Genomic DNA, 19,832 nt, shown 5'->3' on the forward strand with positions numbered 1-19,832 from the left:
GTTCGGCGCGTGCTGGTGTTTCACAGGCTTGTGCTGCCGTGGTTATAATTAGCAGTGCCACAGCTTGTGCAGCTGCAGATACAGCTGCTGGGAAGCGTCAGGCGCAGGTAGCTGAGTGGCACCGGCCACCCTCTGTCTGGGCTCCCTGTCCTGGCGCGCTTCCTTCATGCTGACCCCGTGCCAGCGGGCCCTGTCCCACCCTGGTGGTGGCGCAGTCCCCAGCCCGTGCTCTCTGCTTGCCTGGAGGATTTGGTGCTGGTTGTTAAAAACGACCCAAGACGACAGACGTGGTTCAGGAATATTATGTAAACTTTGCAGGAAAATGACCTGAATCCATGACTGAAGGCTCTGACCGGTTCTCCAGCTGCAAGGAGTCTTCTCTATTTTTATCACCTCGGGGTTTTCAAAGCCCTCTTTTAACTAAAGCTTCTTTGCTAGTATGCGTCGTATAAAAAGAAAAGAATTTTTAAAAAAAATGAAGAAAGAAAGGGAGAAAAATCCCAAAGAAAAACACCTCTATATAGAAGGTAGGGTTTTAATGAAGAAATATTTTACACCATTCTCCTACAACCTTAGGGCTAATAGCCTGGAACTGGTACTTTGGCTCCTTAAAAAGCCCAACAAGACAAGCCAATTACGGCCTCTGAAACATTTTTATTTTTAGTTCCTTGTAATAGCAATTCATCCTCGGCTATGGTACATTAACTGGAAGGAACAAGAAGTAGTAAGGTTTTGGCATCTTTGTAATAACTAACGGGCTGTGTTTGCTGGCGTGCTCGTAGCGCCGGGTGTATTTCCCCCGCCGTGGGGACGGAGCGGGATGGGGAAGGCGACGTGGGGCGTGCCGGGGACTCGTCTCCCTGCAGAGCCAGCGGGATCCTGCCGAGCTCCCCCGGCCGGGGTGGGCATTGCAGATCCCTTCCCATCGGGTACTGCAAAGAGAGGATGCGAGCACCCGCTGGCGCGGAGCAGCACGGTTCGGCTCAGGTTTATCATCCTCTGTTGTCGGGGGAATTTCAGCTGAAGCTGGGCTGCCACGGCAATCGCGCTCCCAAAACGGAGCTGGCGGCTGCGGCTGACGCCCTCAGTATTTTTAACTCGTCTGCAACGATTTTTTGGTTTTTCTTTTGCAGTGACATATCTCTGATTTCTCCTGTTCCCTACGAAAGGTACTGTTCTGGCCTGCCACTCCAGAAGGTGACTGACAGGGAGTTTTATTTAGCTCCAGCAATGGGAACGTTTGAAAAAAGGGTCCCTCTGTTATATTTGTTTTCATTCCTAATGGAAGGAGGCAGTCAAAGGACAGTTCTGAAAGGTTTTTTAACAAATCTGTAAGTCATGCCCCATTACCCTAGGGCTGCTGATTAGATCCAGATTGTTTCTTGCACTGCTTAGAGAGGGGTGCAGTCCACGGTGGAAACGGCGTCCATATATCCATTACGCAGCTGCGAGCGGCAGGCCCAGGTGATGGGAAGAGCCTGCCGTTAGGTTTAGCGGCTGTTATATCCCCGCAGGGGTATCGGCTTGCGGCGGGCTGTGCCCCACGGGGCCGCTGGGAGGGCGCGCGCAGCCTGTCTGGGGGGGAGCGTTGCCCCCTGCCCCTTGCTTTTGGGGGTCCCCCTGCCCCGAAAGCCACTCGCGGTCTTCTGGTGGCTGACAGGGCATCGCCAGCCTGCTGGCCAGTCTCGTTCCACCTGAGGCATTTGCTTGCTCTCGCCTAGAAAATATACCCCCCGTTTGGGTCAATATTTTGCTTTTCCTTTGGTTTTGCGGTGCCGGTGCCAGGCGGCTGGCCCCCGGCGCGGCGGTGGCTGCTGGAGGGCCGCCTGTGTGCGCCGGCCTCTGAAGAGCTTTTGGATTGTAGGTGCCATATGAATAGAAGGAGTTTTATTATTGCATTTTTGCTCTCCATAACGATACTGTAGATTTCTGATATGTTGACAAATTCAAACGGGTGATATTATTTGCGGCTTTCAGGAGTGTAATTATGGCTTCATTGTGTGTCGTCGCTCTCAGGATTCAATCTGGGTTTCTAATCCCGTACCCTTTTTAAAATCACATCACAGCAGCTCCTTTACTCTTGCCTCCGATCCATTTTCAGACAAAAATGAGAAAGCCTGTGTATATTTGGGGAGGAGACGGGAGTTCAGAGCGGATTAGCGGGTACGGCAGCGCCGTAATGCAATCTGTTTTGATACTTTTGCTCATTTCTGATGAGCAGGGTGATGCTAAAGGCTGAACTCTCCCAGTGATTTTTCTGAAATGCTTTTTATTTTATCAGGAGAAAATGGAGGCTGGACTCAGTTCCTTCAGTGTTTAATAATGTCCATCAGAACCAAACGCCCTTTATTTAAGCTGCGGTAATAATTAGAGGGTTGGTGGTGTTAAGCAGCCATGGAGTCTGGCTCTGAGGAATGTTCATTGTGCCTCATTAAATTTGGAATTAGTACTTAAAAGGTCAGGAATAAATATTCTGTTTATATTTCAGGGATAGTAAATCTAGATGGTTGCTGTGTATGCACATCCTCGTCTCTGCTTGTTCCTGCTGAACTGAGCGAGGCACTGCTCCATTTGGTTTAGGCAGCAATCAGAGTGTCTGCAAAAAAGCCCAACCCAAAAACCAACCATGGTTTCATTGATCAGGGGCAGGAAAATGATCTGCTGTATTATATCTAATTATAAAACATCGATATCGGACGCTAAATGCACTTACTTTTTCAGAGACACTATACTGCTAGTTTACAGTTTGCAATCTCATGTATTACGGGCTTTAGCAGTAAGCCAGGCTGTAGGAAAATGGCTTCAAAGGGAGATGCCAGAGGTCAGATCCTTTTAACCTTTACCAGGCTTCCCCAGGTGACTGGCTCTTACATACTCCTTAATAATAACCAAATGGCTTCACATTTCTCCCTGGTCTTGTTTGGGGCTGTTGCTTTGTCCTGTCACCGCTGCTCCTGGCCTCTGACCGATGCTCGGAGGCAGTGCTGTCCTCTCCAGCAGCCGGCACCGTGCCGGGGGAGATCTTTGGGATTTGCCCGGCACACGGGAGCTGTCCCGGTCTGTAGAGAAACCAGGTGAGAAACCATCCTTGGCCGTGCTGGGTGCCCCTCCTGTGTGTGCCGGGGTTCCCCAGCTCATGGTCATGGGTGTCACAAGGCATGTCGCTCCGTCACCAGCACCCAGACGGACGGGTGGCATTTTTAAAGGCCTCTTTTCCTTCCTCTGCCTCCTTCCTGCCTGTCTTCGGAGGCCAGCACAGAGCAGCTGAAGAGGTAAAGCAACCTCTGGGTAAGAGGCAGCGTGGATGATGCTGTCCCTGCTCCCTGGGACGGCCTTGGGCGAGCAGCTGGGGGCTGCAGGGCTGGTTTTGTTCGGGGCTGGTTGTTCAGGGCTGGTTGTTCAGGGCTGGTTGTTTGGGGCTGGTTGTTCGGGGCTGGTTGTTTGGGCGCTTTGAGTGACAGCGGCTTTGAGGTTGCGTTTTGTGCTGCGACTGTTCTTGGTGGGAAGGAGTCTCAGACCACTTATTTATTTCCCATGGGGTAATAAGCAGCTTGCTCACTGATAATGACTTCCAGCCATCACTGATCAAGGCTTCGTCTGACCCTACTTTGAAATTATCCATGTTTCACAAGTGCAGCTCCAGAGTTTTTATTTAATTTACATGTATCCCGTATTACTCACAATATAGCTCAGACCGTAAGAAGTCAGTGTTGGTGCGATTTCCTATCAGGGAGCAACAGTTTTATTACAGATGCTGGAGTCTGTGGTTGATCGGCCTGTGGAGAGCAGGACCGAGGCGCAAAGGAGACGGGAGAACCAGCATCACCCGCCCTGCCTTCCCCATCGTGGGGGCCACGCGTGGTTTTGCGACGTGGCTGTGGTCCCCGAATCCTCCTGCAGCACCGGCAGGCGGCCAGGGGAGCCGGGCTCCCCGTGCAGATCTGGGGGCTGGCGCAGAGGAGCCGCTGCCTATTTTGGGAGGATTTTCTGAAACCCCCAACAAGAGATGCACGTTGCAGCCTGGGAGGAAGGTCCACGTTGTTTTCTAGTAATAAAGTGTGACATGCAAGCTTTATTAACAAGGCATGTAGGAAAAAAAAAAGGCTCAAGGGGCAACTCTGAAAAAGTGGCGCTAAATGTGTCATTTTTATGAAGCTGATTTCGTGAAGGGTTCCTACACGCTTTGGCAGGAGGTTGCAGCAGGTTTACAATAATTTGTAGGAAGATGGAAATGTTTTCACCCCGAAGTGAGAAGAAGAGCCAGCGGCCCGTGTGGAGACGCTGTAGATTTGTACTGCGGGTCAGGAGCACAGGGGGACGGGTGCCCCCGCCTCGGGTCAGGAGGAACTTCGGGTGTCTGTGCATCCCTGCTGCCTGCGGACCGATGTGACAACCCCGAGCCACCAGCACCGAGGCCTCTCGGTGCCTTTAGAGATGCTCATTTGTATGTTTTCTGCGTCACGGCTGAAACTCAGGAATAACAGGCCCTGAATTACTGAGGTGAGGAGGTATAGCGGCTTAACACGTTCCTGGAGAACCGGGTTGTAAGCTTCCCCCCGCAGCCTCTTTGAGGTGGTGGCTCCCCGCCGGGTCCCTGGCCCCGCTGGCCTTCCCGTCAGCACCGCCTCTCCCCTCCTAGCTCCCTTCCTAGCTGCCTCGGGACGCCCTGGCTTTCACTTCTGGTTTTTCAGGCAGAGGAGGAGCAGAGATGAGGTCAGCTCCCTGTTGCTGACGGGCAAGTCACTGTCACCCCCCAACGTCCGGGTCCAGAAGGGACCTGAATCCATTCTGTGATTCGAAGAGTTGAACCGGCGCTTGTGCATCTTCTTGAAACGTAATGGGAATGGCAGTCCTCAACAGCAGCTGGGGAAGAAAAAAAGTTTAAAATTTCCCTGCTGATTGCTTGATTCCGAGTAGGTCTGTTGCTGCATTTCTGTTTGTGTTGCTAAGGCAGCAGTTAAAGGCATTTTTTGAATTGGACCCAGGTAAGCAGCGCCGTGCCCCCATGGCACTGCCTCGAGCACGCCTGCCTGGGGAGGGCAAGCTAGAAATGCGGTCCGACGCCGCAGACTCCATGCTAGATGCTGTTCAGCGCTTCCTCATGCCTTGAATATATGGTTTATTCCTAGCACGCCGGCTTGGGGTTGGATCCTGACAAGCGCTGAGCATCCTTCGTTCACACTGAGACGAGCAGGAGATGAGAATTGGCAGCATCGGGAGGGAGGCCCTTGACACAGGCTGGGCTCTCTCCCTCTCCCCTTTGATTTTTACAGGAGCAGGTCTGATCATTAAGAAAGTAACGGTTTGTTTGCTTTTGCCAAAATAATGAAGAAAAAGGGGGCTGGACTCTCGATGATGCATGTTATGAAGAGCACAGTGTTTCATCGGCAAAAATGAGCCTTACCTTGGCCCTCTTTTTTGTGCTTTGACTTTGTTCTTGGCGCCTCATTAAGAGAGGGAGCGTGTTCTTTTCCAATTAAAATGTTGACATGTTGGAGACGTTCTTCCCAGTCGTTTTGCCTCTGTTTGTAAGTGATTGCACTTTGCAGGATGAACTAGATTTAAATCAAGTGAACTTCGATTGAATAATGCAAACTATAAAACAGCCCTCCTCCATGAAAAATCTCATTCCTTTTTTATTCTCCTGTTTTGATCGCGTAGCCTGCATGGAGATAACCTTGACAGATAATCCCACAGCTGAGGAGAGCCCTCATAAACTGCTGGGCTGCCTCGTAAAGCACCTGGAGCGTACCCGGCTCCTGTCCCTGTTGCCACATTGCTCCGTGCCCTGCCTGGTATCTGGAAGGGATTTGCATTGGTAGTGCTTCTTGTAGTGACGTGCTGGGTTTGAAGTCTGGGGACAGACCCTGGGCATGACTAAAGCCCCCCAGGAGCCGCTCCGTTACGTCTTTGGTGTTGCATCCTCCGGAGCAAGGTGGTGCAGAGCATCCTGAGCAGCAGGTGAGGCGTGGAGCAGGGGGTCCCCATGGGGGGGGCGTTATTGCAGGCAACCAAACTGCAGCCTGGGGGACTGCTCGTTTGCCAATGATTTTGCTCGGTCCAGGGTTTTGTCTTTTTTATTTTTTTACTTTATCAGAAATCGGTAACAAAGCTCCCAGGGTTGTTGGCCAGATCTAGCGCGAGGTCTGGATCTGGGCCGGAGCAGAAGCTGGGATGGATGGCAGCATGCGCAGCGTTTCCTCCGGCCTGTTAGGACCGAGAGCGGGGGCGTTTTGGTGGGGTGTTAGTGATGTTTCGGTGGGGTTTTGGTGAAACCAGCTTGAGCTTCCTGGCAGGTGGCCCTGGGTGCTCTTGGGTGCTGAAGGTTGGCCTGTGTGGAGCTGAGCGCGGTGTGTGAGCTGAGCGCATTAAAAGCTCTGTGATGTGTGGGCACGCGCTGACGTTTGCTCTCTGCTTACCCAAAGCTGCCTCCGATCCCTCCTGCCCTCCGTCGCTCAGCGCTGCCGGAGCCCCCTTGCAGAGCCCTGGTCTCTGGGAATCACCCCATCCCTCCGGGGAGTGCCACGGTGAGATCCCGGGGTATGGTGGCATCTCCCCCCGGGCTGGCAGCGGCAGGACTGGCGAGCAAAGACAGGATCAGAAATGTTCTGCAGCGTTTAAATCTTTGGCGTTGTGTGTTTTAAAAATACATGTGTGTGTTTCCTACGGAGACGCAGAGCGCTTTAACAATCAAAGTCGTGCTGCAGGAACAAGGATGCAAGAACTGCAGGGACCAGTAGTTTGTGCAGTAAATCTCCTGCGTGACTCTACAGCAGTAATTACTATGTGAAAGTAATAACTGAGCTGTGCTGAGTGCTAGGCCAACTCCCCCGGCTCGCAGATCCTTGCATGTTTCTCTCTGGGAGGCTCCTGTTTGGTAAATTAGATATTGTGCTGTATTTCAGAAAAGGTCACACTTAACCAACGCTGCCTTTGCTTTATTATCTCGGTACAGCAGTATAACCTCAGCCAGGGTACGATTGGATTTCCCGTTCGGCTCTGCTGCAGCGGCCCCGCTCCCTCCATCCTGCCGTTGTGATTACGTTAGCAGCAGACTCTGCTTTCCTTTATTTATTGAGACATTAAAGATGCATGCATTTATTTTTACCATGTTCATAATTGCCGTAAAAACAGGCCATAGTATCCCCAAGCGGCTCTCTGGGAGGGGGGGCGGCCGTGGGGCGGGGGCGAGCAGGAGCTGAAGGCAGCGCGGGAGGGCAGGATGGGGCCGCTGGGGCGCGCGGCCCTTCCCCGCTCCTGGCCTCGGAGGACGCCGCTTCCGACCCGCCACATCCCACCTCACGGCTCCTGCCATGGTCCGGCCATCGAATCGATCCCACCGTGTCCCAGCTCATGCCTCCCGCTCCATCCCAACACGTGGCTCCCAGGACACTGCTCCCGTCGCGTCCCACCACACAGCCCCCACCGTGTCCTACCACGCAGCTCCCGCCACATCCCCACCAAGAGGATCCCACCACGTCCCAGCTCACGGCTCCCGCTGCATCCCAACGCGTGGCTCTCAGGGGCAGTAGCACCCTGCTCTCTTCCCCTGTATTCTGGCTGCTCTTTCTCAGCCAGTTCTCTTTGTTCCATCCCCGCTATGAAAACCAGAAAGCCCAGGCTGTGTAATCTCAGGTTCAAAGACGGTGTTTCCGCGACGGAGTTTGTCAGTGAGTTTTGCCTACAATGACAAATCCATTGACTTTTCTCCCCCTCTTTTGCTCCCCTCCAACTTTTAACCATGTCACCCATTGTCTTTTTTTTTTTTTTTAATTAATAACAGAGCCCATTGTCTCTGCAAATGAAATGATTTAAAACAAAGAAAAGTGCCCACATTAAATTCTCCGGCAGGGGATTACCTTGCTGGCATTTACATATCTATGCAATAAATATTTTAACATGTTAATTATACACTAATAAGAAAAATACCTTTTGAACTTTCAGTCAAATTGACACACACAGAACCGAGTCCGTCAGGGAATTAAAAGCAATTAGTTTTGTAACGGAGCGCAGTCACATTGTTCCTTCTCCGCAAATTGTTCTGTGGTCACCAGCCAGCCTGGTTTTCGGTGCGCGGCCGTGTGAAGGCTGGCGGGGGCTGGAGTTGTGCCGGGGTGGTGCTGGCTCTGCTGGGACGAGGCGAGGTGCCGGGACGAGGCGAGGTGCTGGGACAAGACGAGGTGCCGGGACGAGGTGCCGGGACGAGGCGAGGTGCCGGTCTCCCCGAGGTGCCGGGTGATGCCCCGTGGGCGGCTGCTGCTTTGTACAGGACGCAGAGGGCCCTGTGCGCCTGCCTGCCCCCGACCCCACAGCAAGCAGCCGGTAACCTCTCCCTTTTCTTTTCCTCCTTCCAGACTGAGAACTACTCCTTTGACTCCAACTACGTGAACAGCAGAGCTCATTTAATAAAGAGGTATGTAGGCTGGCTTGAAAGCCTTTTGGTTTGCCCAGCCCAATCCAGATTATTTAATGTTCTTTCTCACTGTGCTATATGCTACTTGCTTTTTTTTATATGCAAAATGTTTCAAGAGTTTTCATTTGGTTTTAAAAACGGTATTTACTGCCTATTAAGTCCCATTGCTCTTGGTTTGCAATAAAGGGAAGTCTTTTTTCTTCTGTTTGGCTCCTTCACACTGGGAACTTACAGCGAGTTAGGTAGAGCGCTGTTACCCTGACAACTTTAAAATTCATAGATTTTATTCTATTTGAATGCACAAGAATAAAATGATAGATTTGGATGGTGAGATCTCCCTGCCATGTGAGGCGGGGAAAAAAAAATCTCATTTGGGGGCAGGCAATTGGGTTTGATGCATGCTCACTGTTTTAGTTTGAATACCGAGGCAAAACAGCATTTTGCTAAGATTTCCCTTCCAGGGGTAAAAAAGCAAATCATCAGTTCAGTTGCAACCTAGCAATTACCCACGGGTAAATTTAACTCTTTGGATAAAATCCTGCCTTTGCTGGTGTCCTCCCAGTGGCGAAGACGTCCCCAGTGGGTTCATGCCTGCGCTGACCCAGTTTAAGCCCACTCATTTCCCCCGGGTCATGTCAAACCAACGAGTGGCTAGCGTCACCCTGCAGGAAGCTCTCCCGCCTGCCCTCTCCCTCACTGCCTCTTCTGGAGCCTGCGAAGGGCCCGGCACCCCAGGCCAGGTACCGCCGTGGGCAGCTCACCCCAGCCGCAGGATGCTGCTTAGATGCAGCGAGGAGAAGGAGCGAGCCCTGGCTTGTTCAGGTGTGCTCTGAGCAGTAAAAAAAAATCCAATTATCTTCCTGGCTGCGATCCCATTTGTTTACATCTTAAAAATATAAGGACTATGGGAGCTGCAAGCGCGTTGTTTAAGCAACTTGGGTTCAGCTAGCGAGGGGCAGGTATATTTGCCTGCATTGCGTGTGATGTTTAACGATGCTAATGTGATTGCGAGAGATGGCTTGCCTGCGCCACATCGCTCCTCATAAGGCAGTCTGCAGGCACCCTGGAAAAAACCAAATCTATTAATCTTTCCTTGTTCACACCTAACATAAAGGCAAGCAGCGCTCCCACCTGCCACAGCGGGGTTTACTCCGGCACGGCATTGTTTGGGAAATGCTGCTGCCGCTGATTCCCTGAGACCTGCCCATCCTTTAGAGAAGTGTCAGCCGCGGAAACGTGTTGTGTGGCTGCTGCATTACGGTCTGGTTCACTGCGGGAAAGATAAATGCATTGTAACACAGATTGCCTGCACATTAGGAACAGCAACACCGTGTAGGACAGCGTTTCCCCTCGCTTTCTACCTTTGTCTTGTATCTTAAGTACAACGGATGCCAGGAATGCTGTGCAGACATCTAAGAACAAAAATATTTTCTGTAGCATACTGTGGCATCATTTTCATCCTTTGCCTTTATGAAGATGTTGTAGCTCTTCTATCTCTGGTGAGTGAATCTTCTCAAATCCAGCACTTTAATTAATCCATTTGTACTTTTGCTGTGTTGTCTGCCTGCCTCTCTCACTCACATACACACACACAAATGAATTGTAGATTTGTAGTGCTTTTAAACTTAAAATTCTTTGATGTTTCCTGGAATCAAAGTCAGTGGCTTCAACAGGGACATCTTTATTTAAAAGGTGATGTTTGAAGGTTTACCAATTTATATGTATTTCAGAGCCCCCCCCTCGCGTGCTTTGCAAAGCTTCGGTTGGTAGGTGGTCTGCTTGGTTTCCGTGGAGACGCAAAAGGGCTTCACAAAGTAATGAAAATCTGCAGCTCCTCGGCGCTTTGAAGCGCAGGCCGCTCCTTGCGCTGACATTTCGGCCCGGATCAGCCAGCGAGGAAGTTCGGTGCCGTTGGTGCAAGCAGAGCCCCCGACGGGTGCGGGCTGCCCCGGGGGTGGAGGAGCGAAGGAGCCAGCAGGGCCGCGCCAGCACGGCGCTGGGCCAAAGGCAGGGCATGGGGCAGGTGTCACAACTCCCTCCCCGCCCTTCTCGGGTGCTTTCTCTGGCAGCCCTCCTTTCCCAAACGCTTTCCTTTCCCCCTGGCATCTGCCTCTGCTTTCCCGTTTGCTCCGGCCTGTGTGCGCGCCCCCGGGGAAGGCACGCTTTGTGCACCTCGAGATGTTCCTGTCTTGCAGCAGCTGGGTGTCGCGGGGCTTGGCGGGCAGCAGGAGGCTCATCCATGCAGCTGTCTGTGGGCCCCAACTGGCAGCCTCTTGGCCCCTGAGGTTCCAGGAGGAGAGCTGGTCCTGGGCTGGTGCCAGTAGCCGGGTGACTTGGTGCACATCCTCCGTGCCCCGTCCCCATGTCCATGCTGGGCAGCGCAGCGAGGCGCTCTGTTTGTTGGGGCCATCGTGCCGCTGTTCCCCAAGCCAGTGCCTCTGCACCCTGCTTCCCACACCCTCAAGGACACCCGCTGTGCAGAGATGCTCTTCGCTGGCTCCTTGGGAGCAGGTGTGGTGGGAAGGGGACACCCCACGTCACAGTCCCTCCATCCTGCTCGCAGAAGGGCTATAAAATCCCTCCCGTGACGTGCTGAGGACAGCGGGCGCCCCGGACCCACCGCTACTCTCCCGTTTGTGGGGATGTGCCGGTCGCTCGATGTGCTCACATTGCTTTTGACCCAGGATGCAGATCTTTCCTGCCCCTCCGGGCTGGCCGCCAGGACAGGGACATGAGGAATTTGGGACCAGCTCAGCCCTCGTATCCCCCCAATCTGGCCTTGGCAGCTGCAGCTGCAGGGGATGTCAGGGAGCTGGACTGCTGCCAGCTCCCCCAAAGTCCCTGCGAACTTGGACCCAGAATCATGGGGTTGTTTTTAAAAATAGGAATGATATCGTCATCATGAGAAGTAATTCCTGTTTCCCGGAAGGCTTTAATTTTAAAACTTGAAGCTATTAGGATTTGGCCTATAACCTAAAATGCTAAAGTTGAGATCCTTTTTAACTTTAATATTAGGTAATGCAACATGAGGAAGCCTAGTTGTAGAAACAGCTCATTGGATGTGTATGTATTTTCCATTTTCTTAAGCCCTGTTTCACTCACAGCTTCCTCGATACCCGCGTGTCCTGACCCGTGGGCTGGCACCATACGCGCGAGCAGCCCACAGCTGGGTGCTGCGTTTTGGGTGCGGGCGCTTGGTGGCACAGCCAGCTCACTGCCCTGTCTCCCCCAGCAGCTCCACGTTCAAGGACTTGGAGGGGAACAGCCTGAAGGACAGCGGCCACGAGGAGAGTGACCAGACCGACAGCGAGCACGACGTGCAGCGCGGCCTCTACTGCGACACGGCCGTCAACGACGTGCTCAACACCAGCGTCCCCTCCATGGGGTCCCAGGGCCCCGAGCCAGGTGAGCCCCGGCCCCGGGCGCGCGGGGAGAAGCTTAGCGCGGGCTGGGGATAAGGCTGCGCATCTTCAGAGCGCTGCGTAGATAGAAATTAATCTTCGCGCCACGCCTGTCAGGTAGGTAAGCGTTTAGGATTATCCCGTATTTCACAGATGAAAAACCCCGAGCACCCGTGTGACAGCGCGTGAGCGGCGGAGCTGGGATTAGAGCAGGAATTACCAGCTTCAAGTGTGGGGCTCGTGCCTCCGGATGGAGAGCACCCCCTTCCTGCTCCCTGCTGCGCAGGCGATGCCCAAATGGCTTCCCCCAAAGGCTGGCGGAGCGCGCGGGCCACTAGTGAGAGGTCCTGCAGAAATTGGCCCAGGCTGGTGGGCGAGGGGCTTGCGTCCCTTCCCCGTTCGACGTGCTGTCAGCTGTTACACATCCCCACGTGCGCGGCTGGAAGTTGAAGCCCCGATCTCAACCCAGCCTAGTGTCAGCTAGAGGAGAGGAGTCAGAGGAGTTCAGCTGAGCCCAAGACGTCATTTGTACTTGGGCATGAATGTCGCTTTTAATGTCTTACTGATGCAAACATCCTATGCAAACATCCTGTCTTTTTCAATTAAGAAGTATGAATGCGGTTTGGTGCTCCAGCACAGGGAAGCCTCAGGGCGCTTGGCTATATCTTGAGATAAGCTGTAGCTGAGGCTCAAATGGAAGCCCCACTGCTAAAAGACTTAAGGATATGAAAACAAAATGCTGTGATTATGAACTGGTCTTCAGCTGTTTAATTCAATTCATGGTAAACATCATTAAAAGCCTTTGTTTTGCTGTCATAAAAGAGTCAAATGGGGGAGAAAGAGTTCTTGCCATCTGCGCTGCTGAATGTTTTTTTTTTTTTTTTCTGGAGAGAAGCTGATCGCTGTATTAATTCTCGATAGAGTCTGTTAAATGGCCGTAGTTAACCCTGTAAGACTCCGCGAGCACAGGAATGCAGAGGTCACCTACCCATTCCACACTGCCAGCCACGCTAATTGGAGAGGGATGGCATCTGCAGTGATAATGTATTTCCAGACAACCCTACTGTGGCCAAAGATGAAAAAAATTAAACATTTATATAACTGTACGGTGGCAGTTTAATTCTCTGAGGACTAGTGCTGTGTCAGAGAATGCAGGCTGATAGCTATCATTTATTATTCTTCTATTACAAAGAAATGCTTTTTCATTTTGATCAGGAGAGGGTTTCCTAAGTTGCGTTTGCAGTAAGGGACAACTGTAGGTGCAAAAATGTTCATAATTGATTCCCGTCCTGCTGAATGGTCTGAGCAACATCTGTTAATTTTTTGTCACATTTCTTCAGCAAAAAAAAACCAATCTCAATGGACTGCAGATAGGGTTTTACAGAGATTAAATTTCTGATAAGTCTGCCGGCTGTCTCTGTTGCTCAGCAGATAACAATGCAAATAAGTTAAGGAGAAGGAGTCGGAGGCAGAGGTTGTTGGACGAGTTACACAAGAAATAAGTTTAGTCCAGTCCATTGCCACAAGAGCTCCTTGTTGCCTGTAAAACACCCCCAAAAAATGAAGATCATTGCCAGGAGGAAGCTTCCAAAGGCAAACTGTGCATCCCCAGTTCCATGCGGGGCTGTGGGGAACCTGCTGCGAGGGCACGGAGGTGTTGGTGGAGTATCGGCAGGAGCAGTGCAGGCAGAGAGGTGGGCAGTCGCTGGCACAGAAGCTGAAGAAAAGGTTAAAGAGAGTATTTTCTCAGCTGATTTGTCGAGCAGGGGCCGTATGAAATAATCAGGAAAATTGAGACACTCAGACAACGGCAATAACAGGAGTTCTCACGCGATGGCTCTGGCTTTGTGATTTTTACCCAGTTTCAGGTCAGAGACACGGGGGCGGGAAGGAAACAACCCGCTACCCAAGGCGGGGTCGCCCAGCACGTGCAGCCCCAGTGGGAGCATGCTGCGTGGCGCTGGTCCGTGGCTGATGGGGAGCCTGGGTGGATTGCTCTGCCACGGAGCTTGGACCTCTGCTTGGGGCAGTGGTTCATCGGGGAGAACTTTGAGGCTTCGTCCATTAGTTCAGGAGTCTTTTTACGTGCTTGATGGGTAGTCCTGGGCTTGCCGAGGCAAGGCGCTGGTTGGCACAAATCCTTGCAGCTCGGCGACGTCTTGATATAAAGAACGTTAATCACGAGGGGATGCAGGACAGTTCTTCAATGCTGGTGCGGGGGGTTAGCGTGGACCCATCTGGACAGCCATCATGTACTGAGGTGCTGGGTTTCCTGCAGAAAGCGTTAGGCAGGGATGCGTCCAAATTCCTGTAGGGCTTTTAAAATCAATCTCGAGGCCTGTGGGTTTGGAGCCTGGTCTTTCAAGACAACATCAAACTCTTGTGGACTTGAGGGGGGAAAAAAATCGAAGCTAGTTTAATAAATTATTTTCTTGTGAAACTGTCTTATTCAGGCACAACTGGTCTCCAGACCAAAAGATGCCTCAATATCCTTTCACGGGGCAGGAGCTGCTCCCCCCGGGTGGCCTCAGTGCCCATCAGCACCCCCTGGTTGGAGGTGGCTTCACTGCCTTGGTGCCACTCCCTCTGGCAGGAGCCCTTTCTCTTCCTTTGGAAATGACCTAGATTTCCAGAAAAATGGCAAACTGTTGTGTGAAGGGTGTCGAGCTTAAGTGGGCAGCAGCAGGTCATCAGAAATACTGCCTGGAGCTCAGCCATGCCGCTTGTTTTGGAAGTAGGACTTCTGCCCAGTCGCTTTTTACCTCAGGATCTTAATTATTGATTATAAATTCATCAGTTGAAAAGATTGCTTTAATTGCTCTGATATGTACCCAATTTGGAGTTCATTATCGCGCAGGATTGTTTTCCTTCCCCTGCTAATTGATACCAAATGGGACATTCAGGAATGCGGGCATCGGGCGCTGCTCCACTTCTCACAATTGCCTTGCTGCTGCTTAATTGTTTGTTTATTTGCAGAGGTGTTAAGCACTGCTAGGAATTTTTATGCACTTTTTTCCTAACGTTGCTCTCAGCTGAACTTTCGAATGGATTTGTCTGAGGACGAGAGGTTTGGAAGTGTCTGTTGGATGTCGGCGAGGTTTCAGGTTGGCTGGAGAAGGCTGCCAGAGGATGGGGGTAAATTCTGGGCTCCCCGCGTGTATCTTGGCCGATTTCTCTGCAGTTCGTAGCGGATTTCCCCCAGGGCCCGGTGTCATCCTGAATCAGAGGACTGGAGGATGCTGCGAGTCACTGCCTGGGGTGATGTGCCCCGTGGTATCGGCAGTGCCTCCCTGGGGCAGCACTGGGGGACGCGGCACCGTGGGAGCTTTGCTGTCGGGTTTGGAGCTCCTGACGTTCATTCCTCCCAGCAGCGCGGGGAAATCTCAGCGTGAAGGATTTTCTAGCACTGCAAAGTGTGGTGGTGCTTTTCTCCGTAAGTGGCAGCATGGACCAGATGTTTCGCAGGGTAATTGAAAATTCCATTTTATCAGAAAGCATTTGCTGTCAAAAAGTTTTATCTTTACTTCAACAAAGAGGTTGATTAGATCCCTCAGGACCTGAATTAGCATCTTTGAGGCTAGATACTCTGTTTTGTGATTCAGGTAGTTATTCCTCCCTTGGTTTTGCTCATACTGGGACTTTTTTTTAATGCCTTTGCCCTCTTCCCAACATATCATTTATGCAGGTTTGGCTTGTTTTCTTTTTGCGGACGTATAGAGGTACACAGATCTGCTTAAATATTTTCTATTACCTTTTTCACCTTGCCTTGAGCCAGAACCATTCTTGTACTCTGTAAGTCACAGGAGCTCTTGTCAGTGTAGAAATCAGAAAGGAACTATTTCAAATATGTGTTTATAATGTTGCAAGCAACAGATTTCCAGCGTACCTTAATTCCCAGCGCTGGACAGTATTTTTATCAACAGTGGTGGAAGGAAAACTATTGACCCAATGAAGTGGTGATTCACTGCTTAAGACAAAAATAGAATCCAAAGGAAAAGACAAAAATAATAAACACGCACTAATCATAAAAGCCTGTGTTAGAAATAGTCACCTCAGACATAAAATAGTGAAAAGCTTTAAAATCAAAGTCTCGGGGGTTTTAAGCAATGTTTTATGTCAGTAATGTGTCTCCTCAAAGAATTGCTTCTAGAGGCATCGTTTTCATTTTCCTGGTGCCAGATCAGCAATAAAGGTTGGCATGAAATGTCTTGGGTAAAGACCTGATCCTGCATACATTAACATGTTTGATTAACTTTGCTCACGAAGGTAGTCTAGTTGTGTCTGACTCTCATAAACTCCAGCAAGATGAAGGGTTCTTTGAGTAGAAATGGGTTATATTTAAATGCTTGTGTTAAGTCTTCTTTATACTATTGCATAGTATAGAAATAGACTTGAATGTAAAGGAGAGCCAGGCACGTGATATTCAGTGAAACTTTTCTTGCTGGTTGCCTTCCTAATTATTCAGATACATCATCATTTACTGGATCAGATTTTATCTAGAATATTCCAATTGGTTCTTAAGCTCATCTCCATAATATCTGGGTGCATTACAGTCGTGAATTGAGAACATGACTAATGGTATTAACGGGAGGCAAACACAGTTATTAGAAACTGTTGATTTTGAAGCTAATTTCCAGCAGTCATTCCACCTCCAACTCCCTTTTATTCTGCAGAAAGGCTATAGAGCTATATGAATGTGAAGACCCAAGTGACATATTTTAGAGCTTTGGAAGTTGGAAATAGAGCTGCATTTCTCTGGAAGTTTATAAAAATGAATAAAATACCTACTTTCTTATTTTTGTATATGCAGCACAAGACATAAAGTATAACATTCGTATGTGAGTGACAGCACATCCCTTAAGATGGATAAATGCTGTAAGCTTTCTTTACAGGGCAACGTCAGTTATTGTAGCTCTTCTGATTTCTGTATTGTTGCATAGATCTTTCAGTAAAACAGCCTAAGTGAGCTTGGTGGTGCTCCTACAATGGCCAGCGCAGAGGGAGCAGTCAGCTTTTCAAAATAATTTGAAGCCCCAGAGAAGGGTTTTTATGGGAAGTGGTAATCTGGGCTTTGGGATAAGAAGAGGAGTTGATTGTCTTATGAGTCCTGCACTTTTAAGCGATCACCTACCGAGCATCCAAGCCTGCTTTGGCCAAAGCCTTGCAGAAGCAGAGGGGCTGGGGCAGCTCGGGGCTGGCTGGCGTGGTGCTTACAGATCCTTCAGAGCTGGGCACTGGACCAGGCTGGCCCATCGAGGGGCCCAGCTGCCCTTATCGCCACGCTGTGCAGGGCAGCGGTCACTCAGAGAGGTTTAATCTGAGCACTGGTGCTGTGGCAGGCAACAACGGGTCCCTTGCGTTACTTCTGCTCTAGGTTCGTAGCTCTGCATTTTGCCTGAGTAGAGCTTAGAAGAGCCCTCTCTGGAAATTGGTGGTGGGGCAGGGGTGACACTGAAGTCATATCCTTAGAAATAAATGAAAGCCAATCCCTTTTGTACAGCAACAGAGCTAAATAACAAACAGATGTGCAACCTCCTTTGTTTGCATAAGAAGCGTTATCATATATCCCACATTCCTGGCACTCTTTCTTCAGTTTCCACGTTCGTTCCATTAAAAATGATTCTTGCAGTGTCTCCATCACTGCAGATACTCAGCCAGGGTCACAGAAGTTAGAACCTTTAGATCCCTGAGTCCTTTCTGTGTAAGCACAGAAAATACTCACCAGATGTGAACATTTTGGCAACTTAGAGAGGAAAATTAAAACTTGGATCCATGCCCTGTTGTGTAGGTTTGCAATGGATGAATGATCAATCTGGAAAGTTGGTGGGTTTCTAGAGTTTTATTGTATTCTTTAATGAGATTTTGTCCAATTTAGTTATTGCTTATCCATATTTTTGCCGGGTGACTGGAGAACAATTTGTAGGAGATGCAGAGAGTGATATTTCTGACCAGATAGTTTCAACTTCTGTGTGTGCTTGGTTTTGTTAATCACTCCAAAACTCTAGTCCCAAGCAAAAGGCTCGAAGGGCAGATCTGTGTTAGGGTTCAGCTGCAGGACGAGGCGGTGCTAACCTGCTTCCCTGGCTCTCCCAGCTCATCCTTTTCCAAAAACATCACACTATACTTAGATTTTCAAATATTTCTAAGATAAATAAACAATTCAGTGAAGCTTGCAGCTTCCTTTTCCCTTATAAACAGGCCAAAAAAGCTCATGTAGGCTTTTTTCCCTTTGACGGTAACCTCTAAGGAAACCATTAACTCTTTCTGTCTCACAGCAGTTAAGATTAGTAACGGTCAAGGTAATGGCCATCATATTTAGCAGTGGGAAAGGTATATGAATAAAAACTAACCTTCTGCTAACGCAGCAAGTGAGCACTTCCCGATCTCCTCCCGTAATCAATCTACATCGTTAATGACTCTGAAAACAGACTGAACTGCTGGGGCTGGCACCAGGAAACTTGCATTACAAACTAACCGTCTCTTATTAACCTTTTGGTGTTTCCTTCACAACACTAATTACAGCCAAATAGAACTACTGTTTGTGGAACTCTTAAGTTAAAATACAATTTTCAGAGGAAATATGGTAAAATCCAAAGCTCCTGTTTGCTTGGCCTTTCTTTTTAATTATGATGGAGGATGGCTGTTACTTGTTTAACGGAGGCTTACATGATTAATGCTGTAATGTTACTGTAATTAAAACACCGAAAAAGATGTGATTGGAGCCTGTATAATTTACAGACATCTCCACATTCTGGTGGCAGAGCAGCTCTAAGTGTTGCAAAGTGGAATCATAAAAATTTATTCTAATTAAAATTGCCAGATTGACTAAACAACAGGTGACTTATGTAACTCGAGCGACTTGCTCTTTGGGTGAGAAATCATCTGAAATCAGTGAATTATACAAAGCTGTCTATTATTCTAGTAAATGGGAAAGTGTGTGCTTACCATGGCAACCTGCATCAATTTTGCTGCCGCTGGAAAATACAGGGCCCTTTATTAAAGGAATAATCACTGCAAACAGTGCACTGACCCTCGGCCTCCGCAGGCTTTTGGTACACGGCATCACGTTAGCATGGAGCGTTACAGAGCGGTGGTCTGGTCACAAGCAATTGCTGTCAAATTAAATAACTCCCGGTGCATCGCAACACGCACCCAGTCATGAAGGGGTGATGAGGAGGAAGCGCTGGCCTTTGCCTCCATCGCCCTTTTGGGCTCAAAGGGTGGTGAGCACATCCCCACTCCTTCCTCTGGGTCAGCCAGCAAAGGCTGTTGGCTTTTCCAGCAGCTCCTTGAAGCTGTCCCCGACGCCTCGGCCAGGCGACAAGGGGTGAGGAGCAAGTTAGGGGGGCTGTCACACCGCCTGCCTCCTTTTGGTACAAGTTGGGCTGGTATTTTTTTCCCTGCTAGTGATAAAATTGCTGCGAATAACTTTATATGTGCCATAAAGCAAAATCGTAGTCCCCTCTTCGTTTGAACCTCTCTTGATTACAACTGCGTCACGTACAAAGTGTCGTAGGGATGGTGCAGGGGAAGGAGCCCACCATTTTCTGAAAGGAGGTGCATATGGGTGAGTGTCTAAAATGCTCTAGCTCCAGAAGATTACGACTGAAGGGAGACGTAGCACAGGGTTTGTATGGAGGTTGTTTTACTAAATGATCTATGTAATAATGTATAAGTCAAAACTCTGTAATAATTGGCACCAAACAGCAAAGAGAACTTGCGGCTTTTATCTGTCTTAAGGGAAGTGCTGCCACTCAAAGCTCTTGAGTGCTATATTTTATTTCTTATACAGCATATATGAATGTAAGAGAGTAGATATTTTTAAATAGGTCACAGAATTATTAAAAAGTTTTGCAGCTTTTCTTCACTGCAGACGTGCAGGTGTGCAGCTGAGTGTCTTGGGCTGGGAAGCAGAGCCTGGCCAGACCCAGGCTGGTGCTTGTGTTGCCTTTGTTTGTCTGTATCCGTGCATTAAACCTCTGTGTCTATTTAGAAGTTATTCATAGCAAGGATATTAT

The 19,832-nt window shown here is 49.7% G+C and overlaps 1 protein-coding gene across 8 annotated transcripts in view; it reads left to right on the forward strand.

Annotated features, from left to right (window-relative positions):
• The window catches only part of PCDH19 (protocadherin 19), a 175,970-nt gene that overhangs the window by 17,452 nt on the left and 138,686 nt on the right, over positions 1-19,832 (forward strand). For 7 of the 8 annotated variants that reach the window (XM_048077355.2, XM_067005021.1, XM_048077359.2 and 4 more), the window contains exons 3-4: positions 8,355-8,413; positions 11,646-11,818. In XM_048077355.2, coding sequence (XP_047933312.2) covers positions 8,355-8,413; positions 11,646-11,818 — 232 coding nt within the window. The remainder of the gene's footprint in view (positions 1-8,354; positions 8,414-11,645; positions 11,819-19,832) is intronic. The other variant, XM_048077347.2, reaches the window with a different exon arrangement.

The sequence above is a fragment of the Anser cygnoides genome, chromosome 13 (assembly GCF_040182565.1).
Source record: "Anser cygnoides isolate HZ-2024a breed goose chromosome 13, Taihu_goose_T2T_genome, whole genome shotgun sequence".
In the NCBI taxonomy this organism is placed as follows: Eukaryota; Metazoa; Chordata; class Aves; order Anseriformes; family Anatidae; genus Anser; species Anser cygnoides.